This window comes from Pyricularia pennisetigena, chromosome 6 (assembly GCF_004337985.1).
Source record: "Pyricularia pennisetigena strain Br36 chromosome 6, whole genome shotgun sequence".
NCBI lineage: Eukaryota > Fungi > Ascomycota > Sordariomycetes > Magnaporthales > Pyriculariaceae > Pyricularia > Pyricularia pennisetigena.
In genome coordinates this window covers 2252909-2268174 of record NC_043744.1, presented here as the reverse complement: position 1 = coordinate 2268174, position 15266 = coordinate 2252909, and the positions used below count along the sequence as shown (strand labels likewise).

Sequence of the window (15266 nt, the reverse complement as noted above, 5' to 3'; positions counted from 1 at the left end):
TCTACGGTCTTCGATATCATGTGCCTGCCCCCTGCGACGAACCCGGTCGAGTTCTCTTCTTAATGCTGGGAATGGAGTGCAGCTGGGCTAGAACTTTGCTGGGTGTAGGCTGCTGGGAGAGAGGTACTCAAGTCATCTATCGCCACTCTTTGATGGCTTGAGAATTCATCTTTTCTTTTTTTTTTTTCTCTTTGTCACCTTTGGTCGAGCCAGCTTGGTCCAGGTGCTCAACGCTTCTTTTTCTTCTATCTCTTTTCATCTAATTCACAAGAACGTTGACGCTCTTGTTTGTTTTCCACAAAGTTTTATTTCTTTATTTTTTTTTCCCCTTCACCATTTTGCCTTGCCGGGTGGTTTTTTTTTCCCACTTGCTATCCTCCTTGCATTGGCCGGCCCTCAAAAAGACGAGTGTTCCGTCCGTCCATTCCTTTGACGCTCAGTTTCACTTCTTTTTCGTCCCGGCGACAACAACGATAATCGATATAAGAAAAGGCTCGCTGCATTGCTGGGCATTGTTCTGGATCTTTGATTTTTTTGGATACTATAACTAGCCCTACGAGTTACATTCCTCCTCCGATTTTTGGGAATATGATACAAGTGGTATAAAGTCGACTTGTCCGTTTTGCGCAGCTGGGAGCCGAATATTTGTTTCCTCGTCGTCTCGTCGTCTCGTCGTCTCGTCCGAAGGCTCGGGTGCCTACCCTACGTACCTTACCTATCCCAAGAACTCGAATATTAGACGACCATGATACTATTAAAAAAGGTGGCAGCAGCATGCTTGCTTCTGCAGCAGCTACCTGGGGTTGTTTCATTAAATGTCAACTTCAACGACCCTAACTCGGTCAAATCTGCCGCCAGCACAGTTGCCTTTGGTATGATGAAGTACTACACTGGAAACAACACTGGGGACACACCGGGGAACTTGCCAGATCCCTACTATTGTACGTGGCCGGTCTTCGTTTTCTTTGGTAGCTACTGCGAGTACTAACAGGACCTCGAACACGCACAACAGGGTGGGAGGCTGGTGCCATGTTTGGCACAATGGTCGATTATTGGTTGCTCACCGGAGACGCTTCGTACAACACAGTAACGACACAGGCGCTACTGCACCAGGTAGGAGATAAAAGGGACTACATGCCTGTGAACCAGACGAGGACACTGGGAAATGATGACCAGGGGTTCTGGGCGATGGCTGCAATGTCGGCGGCCGAGAGCAGATATCCCGACCCCCCAGCGGGGCAACCACAGTGGCTCGCCCTCGCGCAGGCCGTTTTCAACGAATACACCACACGTTGGGATATGAAGACCTGCGGCGGGGGTCTTCGCTGGCAGATATTTCAGTTCAACAACGGATTCAACTACAAAAACTCCATCTCCAATGGGGCCTTTTTCAACCTGGCGGCCCGCCTCGCCCGCTTCACGGGCAACCAGACGTATGCAGAATGGGCGAACAAGGTCTGGGAATGGCAACGGAGCACAAATCTCATGACGGACAAGTTCGAAATCTACGACGGCGCCGTCGCTGACGGTGGCCAAGACTGCAAAAATCCCGACCTGGTGCAGTGGACTTACAACGCAGGCATCTTCCTCCACGGCGCGGCGTTCCTGTACAACATGACCGAGTCGCCGATATGGAAAGAGAGGGTGACCGGACTGCTGAACCGAACCATGATCAGCTTCATCAACAACTCGGTCCTGGTCGAGCCCGGGTGCGAGTTTGTGGGGACGTGCAACAACGACCAGCGTAGCTTCAAGGGGTACCTGACAAGGTGGCTGGGCGGCACCTCGCAGCTGGCGCCCTTCACCTTCAACACAATCCAGCCGATACTGATGGCCAACGCCGAGGCGGCCGCGGTGTCGTGCTCGGGCAGCCCGCCGTCGGGCTTCTCGGGCAAGCCCGGCACGGCCTGTGGGTTCCGGTATAAGGCGGGCAAGGACTTTGACGGTATGGTGGGCGTGGGCGAGCAAATGAACGCCCTAAACGCGCTCATGTACACGCTCATCAAGAACAACACCAGGGAGGCGGTGCCTGTCACGTCGGACACGGGTGGAACCTCACAGGGAGACCCCGACGCCGGCATCGTCAAGGCCCCCGAGATTGGAGTCTTCCAGCCCATCACAACTGCCGGTCGGGTGGCTGCTGGTTTCTTGACAACAGGCACCATCCTCAGTCTGATCGGTGCGTGCGTCTTTGTGGTAACATGAGGAACGAAAAGAAAAGAGAAAAAAAAAAAGACATTGCAAAGACTTTAACTTCCTTTGCTCTATTTTTCCTCTTTCTCAGTTTTCTTGTCCTTTTGTCTACTACGTTGTGTGTCTCTGTCCGACACACCTTTTTTTGTCCTTCTCTTTTCTTCCTTGGATACCCAGCATGGCGTTCAGACGGACGAAAGCCACGTTAAAAATATTTCCCTTGAGGGTTGACAGGTTCCCAGACAACAGTTTTGTCTGGGGCTCTGTAATGATTGATAAGTGAGCAAGCGCCTGCTTTCGATTTCGACAAAAATGCATCCATGGGTTTGCATAATAGGTATCGGCGTTGAGGTTTTTTTTCTTTTTTTTTTTTTTTTTCTTTTCTTTACAAGTAACCAGCTCTGGGAGTTGAGATGCATTGTTGGGCAGGGAAAGGTATAAAGATAAATACCTTGATTCATGTACAGTATTGTTAAAAATATACATAAGCAAGAACGTCTTGGTTCATGTCATGATAATCCTGCTCATGCCGTGCACCGGGGGTGAGGATCGTTGGTGTACTTACTGTACCCCCTAAACATAGACGATATGTCCCCCACCCCCACCCACCTTTGGGTGTTTTTACGGATAGGGCCACCACCCACAGCGCCATGTGGAGGAGGGGGAGAGCAGTTTTACAACCAACCACCACAACCCCACTCCTTGGCTGTCCGCTCTACATACATACGCATTGGTGACAAAATTGAAGCAGGTGAGTGATGGAATGTGTGGATATATCGCATCTTCTAGTCTGTCTCCCCCGCATCCCATGACTGAACTACTCCATACTTTCGCGCACGCAAGGCACGAGGTAGACTTGACATCCTTTCGGCATCTACTCCGCACAAAGTAACCCCAAGAGGAGCTCCCCGCAGTCGAAGTCATCTCATCCATCAACTGCCCCCAATGGATTCTCATGCACTCCTGCCATCAGATACGAAGCGCCGTCTTCGGAGCACCAGAGGGAAAAGGAATTGTCCATCAGTATTTAGGCAGCCCAGGATCGCGCATGTTTTCACATTAAACCCAAAATTTTCGGATCAACATTAAAGATCAGGGCAAACACAAAAACATCACAAAAAGCAGCCAGCCACTGCGGCCCTCCCTCCCCCCCTCCCCACAACAACAATGTCTGCTAGACACTTTGTCAACGACCCGACCCACCTGGTCAACACAGCCCTGCATGCAATCACCATTACGAACCCCTCCGTAGCATGCGACGCCGAGAACAAGATAATCTACGTGCGGCCGGACTCGCGCCGCGCCAAGCAGCCCGTCGCCATTATCTCCGGCGGCGGCTCCGGTCATGAACCGTCCTTTGGCGGAATGGTTGGCCGCGGCCTGCTGTCGGCCGCCGTAGCCGGCACAATATTCGCCAGTCCGTCCACCGAACAGGTCCGCACCGCCATCACGTCGAGGGTGGAGGTCGGCGACAGAGAAGACGGCGGCGGCGTCCTCGTCACCGTAATGAACTACACGGGCGACATACTCAACTTTGGCGTCGCGGCCGAGAAGGCGCGTGCGGCTGGCATCAACGTCGAGATGCTCGTTGTCGGGGATGACGTCGGCGTCGGTCGCGCAAAGGGCGGCAAAGTCGGCCGTCGCGGCATCGCCGGCACCGTCCTGGTGCACAAGATCAGTGGTGCCCTGGCCGCGCGGGGCGCCAGCCTGTCCGAGGTGACCCGCGTCGCCCGTCTTGCCGCCTCTAATCTCGCCAGTGTTGGCGCCAGCCTCGAACATGTCCACGTCCCGGGCCGCAAGGCGGCGGACCAGGAGGACGCCTTGGCCGAGGGCGAGGTCGAGATCGGCATGGGCATCCACAACGAACCTGGATCGGGTCGTGAGAAGGGCCTTGAGCTGCCCGCACTCGTGGAGCGGATGCTGGCGCAGCTGCTCGACCAGAAGGACGCCGACCGCGCGTATTTGCAGGTCGGCAGCGGCGACAAGTTCGTCTTGCTGGTCAATAACCTTGGCGGTGTGAGTGTGCTAGAGATGGGCGGCATTACGGCCGAGGTGGCCAAGCAGCTAGAGAAGACATGGGCCATCAAGGCAGTGCGAGTTCTCGCCGGGACCTTCATGACTAGCCTCAACGGGCTGGGCTTCAGCATCTCACTGCTAAAGGTAGTCGATACTGGCAGTTCTGCAACAATGGTGCAGCTGTTGGATGACCCCTGCGAGGCGACTGGGTGGTCTGCCCCTATTGCTACCGAGACATGGGACTCGCCGCCTACGGGAGCCAAAGAGGGTAACTTGAAGGAAGAGAGGGACCTTAAGCCTACTGGGCTGAAGTTGGATGCCGCTGCTGCTCAAAAAGCTATCACTGCAGCATTGGAGAGGGTCGTCGCCGTTGAACCTGAAGTCACCAGGTACGACACGGTCGTGGGCGATGGAGACTGTGGTATTGGATTGAAGAGGGGCGCTGAAGGTACGCTTCGAATTTTGCCCACCTCCTGAACTCAAAGCAGCAAACTTTGAACTCGGTGCTGACCATCTAAAATCAAAAGCCGTACTCAAACATCTTGCGAGCAGCCCACTAACCGGCGACGCCGTGGTTGACGTGGCCAGCATCGTACCAGTCGTGGAGAATCACATGGACGGAACGTCGGGCGCCCTGTACTCCATCTTCCTAAACGCGATGCTCAGATCACTACGCGACAACACTCCCTCTTCTGGCGAGTCGGCAGCCTCCCCTGAGCTATGGGCCAAAGTCCTGAAGGAGAGCTGCAAGGCGCTCGGAAAATACTCGCAGGCACAAGTTGGCGACCGAACTCTAATCGATGCTCTCCACCCGTTCGTAGACACGCTCGCAGAGACCGGCAATGTAGGCAGTGCCGCCAACGCAGCCCAAAAAGGAGCAGAACGCACCAAGGGAATGAAGCCCAGCTTTGGTAGGTCGACATACGTGGGAGGAACCGGGTACGAACAGGTGCCTGACGCTGGAGCTTGGGGACTTGCTGCCTTCTTTAATGGGCTAGCAGGTCAATCTTAAAGGATCATGTTTAACTGCAGGATTCTAGGGTGTCTTTTTGGTATTATCATATGGCCAGTTAGTTGCAGTCACTCTAATGCTTATCCTGCAAGCTTTGCATAAAATGTGCCGTAAAACAAGCATCAAGGTGGCAAGGCTGTACTTAGCCACGTTTCATCGCCGTTTTCTGATATACTGGAGTGTGCTGCCTGTGCTAAAGGTGAGAAGGCCGGCTTTGGCCATGGCCGTTCATAATCGCATCAAGATGAGAACAAAAAGAATGCAGAAAAGATGTGTGTGCATTAGCTGAGAAGGACCAAGATGACCGAGTCTCCTCTTAAGAACCTATATTTGACGAAAGAAAAGTCAGCAAAAGAGTCCCTTCTCTCAAACTCAGGAAAGACGCGGCAACATCTCTTCTCCTCCTCCTCGCTCCCCTGATTTGAACTCACATTTTGCTAATGAAGCGATCCTTGTTTACGGGCCTTCCCTTCTTCCCGCTTGCCAACCTAGGTGTCTCCGTCCACATCTCCTTCACGTTCTCAAGCACCATATTGCAGTGCCGGTCAAAAGCCTTAACGCGCGCGAGCAGCTTGCGATTGTTACGGATCGAGATGAGGACTTGGGTGTGGCTCCTCACGGCGGTCTGGAGAATGGAGAGTGGGCCGGCGCTGAACTCATGCTCCTCAAGCTGGGCGATCTCGTATTCTCTGCAGCAGCAGTTCGACAGTCAGAACCGATTGCGTTACCAACACGCAATAAAACCAGGCAGGTTCATTGGTTTTTCGCTAAGAGCAACTGGACGACGAGGAGAGGGAGGGGCTTGTTACGCACGTGAGTTCGTTGCGCGGCTTCGTGAGAAGCTCCCTATTCATAGTATTAGAATGATATGTTCATCTGAATTACGCGACAATAAATTTGCTTACTGGATCTTTGGGTCCGCCATGCTTGTGTTGTCTTGGGTCTATCGCGGATTCGCGTAAACCTCGTCGAGTGAAGTGCGGGAGCGTCGCAACTGAGGGCTGGAGCTAATAGTTCGCAGCGCCAATAATTAGTTAGCCCAAGGTACTGTAACTGCCCACACCAAAAACACATTGGATGATAAGATAACGAGAATGCAAAGGCTTCACAGTTCGGCTCACAGTGTCTAAGACTTGACATCAGCCAATTACCCCGGCGATGTGGGGCCGCGAAAAATCCCGGCGACGACCGACAGCTCCTTCATTGCAAGGCAAAAGCTTGAGGCTAGCAGACGTACCTAGCTGACATACCTCATCGTTGCACATCATCAAAAAGTATAACAAAACACGAGAGCGAAGCCCATTGCGGATTTGTAAGGCGACACATGGCCTGAGGGGATTCGATGCTAAGTTAGTCTGATCGACTACTGCCAATCAGCTTGCAATCCTCTCTACCCTTCATACGCCCCCATCTAGATGTCGTCCCGCGTCCTCCTAGGCCGCGCCGCTTGGGCAGCACCATCAGCTACTTCGGCATTCTCTCGTGTCGGCGTCACGATGCCTTTGCGAGCAAAAATATTATCGGCCAAGCCAGAGTACCGGGCGCAGGTATGCACTATTGTTTCTTTCAAACTCCTACCAATGCTCTAAACCAAAGCTAACTAGAACTGCATTTCCCCCTTTTTTTTTCCCGGTGTAGATGTCGACAGTTAAAACACGGTACGCCGAAGGTGAACAGGACGTTTTGTTCAGCAGCCTATACGGCCTGCGAACAATCGAGCTTAACCGGCCCAAAAAACTCAACTCGCTGAACCTATCCATGATCAAGAAGATCACACCACGGCTACTCGAATGGGAGAAGTCGGACATGGCGAACGTCATTGTGATGAAGGGCGCCGGAGATAAGGCCTTTTGCGCAGGAGGTGATGTGGCCGCACTCGTCGAAGTGAACGCTAAGGGGGGGGAGGGCGTTCAGCAGTCAGCTGCCTACTTTGCCGAGGAATATGCGCTTGATCACCTTATCGCCACGTATCAGACTCCCTACATCGCCTTTATGGACGGAATCACCATGGGAGGAGGTGTTGGCTTGAGCGCTCATGCGCCCATGAGGATTGCTACGGAGAGGACCGTCTTCGCCATGCCTGAAACAAACATCGGCTTCTTCCCCGACGTGGGTGCCTCGTTTTTCCTCCCCAGGCTGGACGGAGCTATTGGTACCTACCTGGGCCTGACTGGTGAAACCCTGTCGGGGGTCAACGTCTTTTACACGGGTATCGCAACCCACTATATGCACTCGACGACTTTGCCACTGTTGGAATCGCGCCTGGCTGAGCTGAGGTTCAACGACTACGACAGCATGCAAGAGAGGCTTGCGCATATCACCACCGCCATTGAGGAGTACACTACTGGTCTGCCACACGACCAGCCCATTCTCCTGGCCGGTGAGTTACGTCAGGCCATAGACCGCTGCTTCAGCCATGACAGCGTTGCAAAAATTGTGGCTGCATTGCAGAACGAAGCCGAGTCTGGGCCTGTGCGTGAGTGGGCACAGAAAACACTCGATACCCTTAACAGCCGCTCCCCGACCTCGCTTCATGTGAGCCTCAGGCAGCTGCGTATCGCTCAAAAGTGGGGTATCCGCGAGACCTTCGAGAAAGAGCACCAGCTTGCAGCCAAGTTCATGGCATCGCATGATTTTAACGAAGGTGTCACGGCGCGCCTCATCAGCAAGCCAAAGAGAAACCCGAACTACAGCCCGGCGAAGATCGGAGATGTCGACGTCGAGAGCGAGACGTTTAAGAATTTCTTCAGGCCTGCCAAGGATATCCAACGTATCAAGTTTCTCAACAAGCGCGACTTTAACGAATATCCATTCACGGATTTTGGCTTACCCAGGGAGAAGCAGGTTCGAGAGTTGGTCCAGAGCGAGGACCTCAGTCAACGCGAGGTCATCAGCAGATTTGTCGCTCTTTCAAAGGCTAGGCTTGGAGTTAAAGAAGTTGTAGAGGAGATCGTCTACCGCAAGACGGTGTCGGACGCCCATGGTAGGGCCACATGGGTAAACTAGCCTGTGGGGCTGGGCTACCTACTTTGTAGACTAATCATGTATTTGTAAAAATATGTTTTAGTTCCTTGATGCTGCCTAAAAGTGCAGAGAATGGCGTTTTTCGTTTTATTTTTCTTTCTCTAATATTCTTGGATTGTGATTGATTCGGTGGACTGTGTCATCTCGCCCGAATATATTGTTGCAAAATCGCCTACCTGGTGACCAAAATTCAGTTGTCACAGACCATGTACTTTGTAGAAAATAGGCCTGTAAATAGAATTATGGGAGGGCGGTAACAATTAGTTTGCCTAGGGTGTGTCAAGCTGCAACGCTTACCCCCACATCAGAAATCTCATTCAGCTGCTGGCCGGGCGACGGAAAGTGGGTGCAGTAAAGCCTGTGGGCAATCGAGGCTGCTTGATGACGATCAGTTGATATCAAGAACATACGAGTATAAATACTACCCATGCACCCGCCCACATCCAGTGGCACTGTTGCAGGAGCCTCCACTGAACTTGGTCATAATTCAGGGCCAGAAGCAGCACCCATTGTTTAGACTAGCGTTTGGGGTGTCGAGGAAGCAAGTACAGGTAAAATGGCCTTTGTTTGCAGGCAAACCACATGTCATCAATGATTCATTGGCGCATGGACCACCCCAAGATTAGCAAGGCACCAACCAGCTAACCATATCTCTTCTTGTCAAGCCTGTCTGGCTTCCCGTCCCGTCATCTCAAAGTCAGTCGAGGTGCAAAGCGTGGAAGTTATCAAGGTCTCGGTATTTTCGACCCACTTTTCGCGGATCTTTGAGTGGTAACGCGGCCTGACCCCTGTACTAGCGCCCGTCGCGCCAACTCGCGTTCGCACGCGTGCAGCACTTTAAGTACGTACCCACTTGGCTTTGGCCCGGCTCTCCCCCAAGTCGCGTCATTCGCGTAAAGTGCATTCCCCAACTCGGTTTCATTGAAGCTCTCACCGAGCTCCCCCTCCACTCCGAGCTCATTGTGTTCCTAACCACCACGCAACTCCACGCTGCATTATGATTTCCTAACTTGCCAAAACACTTTTCTTTTCTGGGGGAGATGGCTACTGTATACCTACTTATACCGGACTGATAATATTCTAAATCAATTGACTTATCGTTGGCGTCATTATTCAGGTGTCTTAGACCCCGGACGTCGATCCACTTCCAGCGGCGCGCGTCACCCTTACACGCGCGCTCACTCGCGGGAACACGGACCAGTCTTGAACTTAAACCACTTTGGATAAGGACCCATATCTCCCCGGGCACTGGGCAACCGATTGCATTCTTGAACATTTCCTCCACCAACCCTACCCAAACCAGATCAGAAAACGAAGGTTCAAATCTTCTCTCCCGCAGCCCGTCCAACAACACACAGGCAGCCCCTAACCGACCAGTCGAATGGTCCGGCTGCATTGTATTGTTGGCAACGATGGCTTCGCCTTATTCTACAGGCCTGAATGGTCGCGATTGGCCTGCTGCTTCGCCGAGCTTCACTCAGCAACATATGCCGACGCCGCCCGTTGCTTCAGATCGCGATGAATGTGGCCCCCAAACAAGGCCTATGGGAGGTAAGGGACTCGCAGGATGAGTCAAAATCACAAGCGACCTTGGCTTGGGCTAATAGGTTCATGACCTGTTTACAGTTAAGGTCCTATACAGCTTGAAAGACAGTGCCGACAACTTGCTGGCAAGATGGCCACAGGTGCAACAAATACAAACCATACCTCTGGACGAGACCAACTCCATTGGAGTCATTGACCTACGCATATGCCTGCAAGCCGTATACCAGTGCAGTCCCGAGCTTTTTGATCAGCAGGACCTTGACTACACTGTGTATGCATTCGATTACTCTGAGGCCGACACTCCACTGGTTGGTCAGGGCATGTTGTCTTGGGGACTGGAGGCTCTCCGGCCGAATGAGATGCCCAAGCTGGTGACGGGACGCGTTACCAAGAACCTCTTGAGTATCTTCAGTGGTAGCCCCAAGGAGACGCTTGAGGTCAAGCTGAAGCTGGCTGCAGTGGCTCGGAGGAGGCAAAGGACGGATCAAAGTGCTGAGTACCCTGCTCATGATAACGGAATGGCATATTACCAACAACCGCATCGGCAATCGCAATCGCAATCCCATCAGCAGCAGCAGCAGCAGCAGCAGCAGCATTCGAATATGCCTGCTGCGTCAACACCAACAGACACCACGGAGTGGAATTCATTCATCCAGTCAAATCCTAACCTGGCTCGATCAGCAAGCGCCGCTCCAATGCAGCAGCCACAACAGCCGTCTTCACGTAACAGCTACCCTCAAATACAGATTCCAGGGTCTCGGCCTGGGTCCGCCTCAATTGCGACGGCGCATGCTCCGTCTCCAGCTCCCATTCCACAGATGAGTTGCTCAGATTCTGCCAGACCCATGTCTGGTCATGTCATGTCGAGGCAGAATTATACCCCTGTTCATCAACATCAACAGCAGCAGTACTCGCAGCCTCAGCCACTGCAACCCTCGGGGCCAATGCACGATGGCTCGTTTACTGCCAGCCAATCCAGAATAGGTACCCCAGACGTCAAGGAGCCCGCCGCCGTACCGATAGCAAAATCTTCCAGGCCCTCATCCAGAGCGCGGTCAAGAGTCCCAACAGGTCGGCCGCGCGGGCGTCCAAAGAAAAAGCCAGCGGCCGACGGTAACACATCTGGACTTGAAGATCCGACAGATGCCGATGAGGGGCCGCAAAGGAAACGAGCGAAAACGACGATGGCTGATTGGTCCGAGGACAGACCGTCTTTGGATTCGACTGCGGACTCGCTACGTGTTGTTGCTGCCATCTCCGGATCCATCAGGAGCATCAGGCCCGTTGGCACAACTGGTGAGGCCATAGGCGGGAGTCATCTTCAAGAAGGACCCCGTGCGCCCACACCTGTCCCCCAGGGACCTGTGGCGAGGAAGGCCAAGCAAAGGAAGAAGCCAGTCGCTGTAATGTCCCGTCACGATTCGATTGCTAGCACGGACGATGCTATGAGTTATCCTAGCCTGCAACATGAATCAAGTTTCGGAATGTCCGGACATCAGCGGATGGACGCACGATCCCCAACAGAGTCTTTGGCGCCCTCTGAGCAGGTCTATACCCCAGAGGAGAGCCCTGCAGATTTAGGGTCGTCTCCACCGGTCCCAAGATCGACCGCATTTATAAGATCAAGCCCGGCAGCATCAAGTCCTGTTCTACCTCGTATGCTCCCAAACCCTCGACATGATTCTGGGTTCATGAGTGGCGGTATTGACGGTGGTATCGACGATGATGAAGCACAAATCTTGCCGCCCCAGAAACCTCGGCTGAGTCAACAGCGCGAGGCCTCACCTAAGCTCCCAAAGATTGCGAAGCCTGTCCCTAGGAAGGGCAGCAACGTACAGAGTCAAGGGTTCCCTTTTATGGAGGAGATACCTGGTCCGCAGGAACTACTTCCGCAAACGAGTATTTATAACCCGCCGCGAAGTCAATCTCACAGGCTCAAGCAACAGCAGGAGTCCTCAGTCCCTCCCGCCATGAAGCGTGCCAACACGGAGCCTAAATCTAGGAGGACGAGCGTTCCAGAATTACCCCTGGGAGGCGCTAATCTCACACCCGCCGTTACGCCCACTGCTGCAGATCAACCTCTACCTTCAGTTGAAGAGCAGTCCACAAAACCGCTTGACAATGCGCGCCTTTCTCGAGAGGAGGCTCGGAAGCCTTCGGAAGATTCAACCAAAGAGTCTGTTTTGGGGCCACAGGCGCAAAACTTAGAGCAAAGTGTCCAGGAAGACGCTCCGCAGGAATCTTCGAAAGGCCAAGGAATCTCAGATGAGCAACTCCAGGCCCTGATGGCCGCTGCGTCGGTTCCTGAGCCCGAACTGCCTCTGATGTTGCCCCCTAACACATCAACATCTCGACCCGCGACGAGCGCGACCCCCGTTCCAGACAACAATATGACCACTATTCCAGCTAGCGATCCAGTTGGCCTGCAAACATCGTTGACGCTGCCATTGCCGCCTATTTCCTACTCCGAGGCCCCTTGTCCACCAAGTGATACCGTGCAGGAACAGACCACGAGCAACAAAAACTACGCCAAAAAGCAGACCATCAAGGAACGATTGGAGCAAGCCATTGAACAAGGCGAGATGCCGCCATTCTGCAGCAATTGCGGTGCAATCGAGACTCCTACATGGCGCAAGATGTGGACACAGGATCACGTTGGATCGCCAGGGTTTCACGACTACTCAGAGAAGCCTGGACTCGTGACAGCCATCGATATTCTTGAGCGGGACAAGGACGACAATCCCACCTCATACCGACTTGTCAAGAAATCACTCGGCCCAGGAGAAGACAAGGCCCTCTGGAAAAAGTCCTTGATCTGCAATCCCTGTGGTATTTGGCTTGGCAAGTTCAAGTGTCACCGCCCACCTGAGCAATGGGACAAGAATCTCGCCCGTCTCAACCAGCCACGTAGGAAGCGTGACAAAAGCGCAAGCTCTGGGAATGGTCGCTCAAAAAAGGCGCGGACCAAAAGCGACGCCCAACTGAACCTTACCTCAGAAGCGTGCTATATGACGGATCCTCTGGGACCAGGTTATGAGCAGTTGGCGGACGAGACCAACATCACTCTGCGAAACAGGCAGAACACGACAAAGGAAGTGCAGAAAGCCGCAGGTTTTTTGGGGTCCCCAAACTCGAGGGGCCCGGGGTCAACACACTCCAGGGGCAGCGGAACTGCACAAAGCCCAATTGCTGTGGAAGATGACCTCGGGCCGGCTAGGAGGCTACTCTTCCCTTCACCGAGAAAAGATGGAGTTCCAAAGGTTCTAGGAGAGTCGGCCAGCAACATCGTCAAACCTGGCCCTGAGTTTACCGCCAAGACAAGACAGAACTCGTCGTCTCAGATGCAGAAAACTGTGACACCTCCCAAGAATTCTGATAAAGAAATGGCGGATCTTTTTGGAACACCGCCTGTGCGCCCTTCTACACCACCTCCCAACGGCAGTAGTGGAGGTCCGTTTAAGACGCCCACCCGGCCTACACCAAGTCATCGGCCGATTACTCGTAGCGTATCCAAGTCGATTCGCTCGCAGCGAACAGTCACAATGATCTCTCCATCTCGCGGTCTTGCTGGCTTGCAGCGCACACCATCTCGGACGCCAGGTCGACAGCATCTCTCAGCTCACTTTGCGGTAGAAGATCTGGCCATCACCGGTCTAGGCGATTCGCCGTTCCCTGCCACTCTTTCGCAGCTTCTTTCCGAGGCCAATGACTTTACCAACGGCTCGCCATCGCATGGGCTGGGCGATTTGGGAGGATTTGATCTGAGTTCCAACTTGCTTGACTTTGACAATGTCCTCAATACCGACATGCCGATGGCTAGCTCACCGCCGCTCCTAAAGGAAGGTGGGGTGATGAATTACGATCCATCCTGGGACATGACGACGTGGCCGCACAATGAACAACAAGACTGCGCCATGGCCGAGGTTGATATTGGTCAACATGTCTAGTTGACTGGAGACCAGTGCAGCGCCCTGGATGAAGCTCTTGGTATCCATGACCTAATTAGTACGGATGCCCCGGAGGTGCCAAAGCATTGATCACCGCCTTGGAATTTCAGACTTCCAGGCATGCTGGCATTGTCTCAACTCTTGTTTGTTTGTCTTGTTTTCTTTGTCTCCTGAGGAACTTTCCAGTAGCATGTTTCTCAATTCTTATGGTGTTTGTTTTTCTGGGTGGTTCCAATCTGGATTTTGAAAAGTGTGCAACGCTATGCAGCGGCACACTTGGCTAGCGACGGAGTTGTGGTTGCATTTGAATAAATTTGAATGGAAATAATTGTTCCAAGCCGAATTGAAACCCACAGTATCTAACGAACATCGGTATCAGCTGTAGATGCAACAAACAGTACAGAGGATTTTGAACGAAGGATGTTTGGGGAACAAGGGCGGCGATAACTGGTGTCTTTCGCAGAGTCTGCAACCAAGTTAAAGCCTACCTAGTAGACTAGACGTAAGGTAGATTAGACTAAGGAGTTGATTGGTGGAATCAACGAGCCATTTGAAATTACTTACTCATCGTACTATTAAGACTTAATATGTTCTCAGGGTCCACCGAGTATCAACGAAAAAGATAAAAGGGATTAGTCATCATGTGCCTGTCTGCCTATCAGATGTCGAGCTCTCTAGACTTCCATAATATCCTCCAGCGTCCTGTATCGTCCATTTTCATGGTAACGGTCAACCTGCCCATATCCTCCAAAATAGCGTCCATGAGTTCCGAGTTTTCGTCTTCATCAATATCATAACTCTCATAATTCTCGGGCTGGCGTGATGCCACTCCACTCAACTTGGTCGGTGCTGGACGTGGTGACGACAAACGTCTCCTCCTGATCCTCCCACCAGAAACCCTCCCATCCTCGTAGTATGATGGCCGTGGGAAACGAGCTGCATTGCTTGCCAGCCTGTCTGCGTCGTCTTTAACCAAAAAGTCGTGCGGCGCATGGCGTTGGGCCTCCTCCTCCTTATCCTCATAATCATTCTCCTCCTGGGGACTCTCCTCCTTGATCCACACTTTGGGCTTCTGTTCACACCCATGTCGAGACGACGCGGGTCCTTTCAGATCAGCAGCAGCAGGTGTAGAACCCCCCTCGACGGATAAACCAGAAGGGCCGGCCGGCCAAACAACGGTAACACGCGTGGATCGTGGTGGTGACGTGACCAGGGGCATGTACCCGCCGGCGGCCGTGGACTGCCGTCAATGCTGTGGCTGTTCTGATCCGTCGTACTCGTACAGAGCCTTGAGCTTCTGGGACGTCTCGACGACCGCCCTGGAGACGTTCATGTCGACGTTCGGGCCGAGGTCGAGGGAGCTGAGGACTTTGATGGTCAGGTCCGGGTTGACTTTGCCGATGATTTGCGCGGCGTTGCCGACGAGGAGGTGGGAGTCCTAAGAGAGGGGCGAAAGGAAAGGCCCTTGAGATTAGAAATCCCCGGTCTAGATTCGTATAGGCTTCTGGGCGTGGTGGGAAGGGTACGGG

The 15266-nt window shown here is 53.1% G+C and overlaps 7 protein-coding genes across 7 annotated transcripts in view; 4 read left to right on the top strand and 3 right to left on the bottom strand.

Moving 5' to 3' along the window:
• Positions 1-745: 745 nt before the first annotated feature.
• Positions 746-2205, top strand: PpBr36_04492 (uncharacterized protein; the record flags this gene model as incomplete). The annotated part of the gene is made up of 2 exons (XM_029891652.1): positions 746-941; positions 1013-2205. The coding sequence occupies 2 exons, from the start codon at positions 746-748 to the stop codon at positions 2203-2205; spliced, it is 1389 nt and encodes a 462-aa protein (XP_029750151.1).
• Positions 2206-3360: 1155 nt separating this feature from the next.
• Positions 3361-5221, top strand: PpBr36_04491 (uncharacterized protein; the record flags this gene model as incomplete). Its single annotated transcript, XM_029891651.1, has 2 exons — positions 3361-4657; positions 4737-5221. The coding sequence occupies 2 exons, from the start codon at positions 3361-3363 to the stop codon at positions 5219-5221; spliced, it is 1782 nt and encodes a 593-aa protein (XP_029750148.1).
• Positions 5222-5502: 281 nt separating this feature from the next.
• Positions 5503-6146, bottom strand: PpBr36_04490 (uncharacterized protein; the record flags this gene model as incomplete). The annotated part of the gene is made up of 4 exons (XM_029891650.1): positions 5503-5545; positions 5653-5910; positions 6035-6067; positions 6127-6146. 4 exons carry the CDS (start codon positions 6144-6146, stop codon positions 5503-5505), a joined length of 354 nt encoding a protein of 117 aa, XP_029750149.1.
• A 490-nt stretch (positions 6147-6636) lies between these two features.
• PpBr36_04489 (uncharacterized protein) lies at positions 6637-8227 on the top strand (the record flags this gene model as incomplete). Its single annotated transcript, XM_029891649.1, has 2 exons — positions 6637-6768; positions 6860-8227. 2 exons carry the CDS (start codon positions 6637-6639, stop codon positions 8225-8227), a joined length of 1500 nt encoding a protein of 499 aa, XP_029749326.1.
• Positions 8228-9657: 1430 nt separating this feature from the next.
• Positions 9658-13737, top strand: PpBr36_04488 (uncharacterized protein; the record flags this gene model as incomplete). The annotated part of the gene is made up of 2 exons (XM_029891648.1): positions 9658-9796; positions 9872-13737. The coding sequence occupies 2 exons, from the start codon at positions 9658-9660 to the stop codon at positions 13735-13737; spliced, it is 4005 nt and encodes a 1334-aa protein (XP_029749325.1).
• Positions 13738-14395: 658 nt separating this feature from the next.
• PpBr36_04487 (uncharacterized protein) lies at positions 14396-14956 on the bottom strand (the record flags this gene model as incomplete). Its single annotated transcript, XM_029891647.1, has 1 exon — positions 14396-14956. One exon carries the CDS (start codon positions 14954-14956, stop codon positions 14396-14398), a length of 561 nt encoding a protein of 186 aa, XP_029749328.1.
• Positions 14957-14983: 27 nt separating this feature from the next.
• The window catches only part of PpBr36_04486 (uncharacterized protein), a gene marked incomplete at both ends in the record, with an annotated part of 672 nt that continues 389 nt past the window's right edge, over positions 14984-15266 (bottom strand). Inside the window, one exon of the mRNA XM_029891646.1 lies at positions 14984-15175. Within this exon, the coding sequence (XP_029749327.1) occupies positions 14984-15175 (192 nt within the window). The remainder of the gene's footprint in view (positions 15176-15266) is intronic.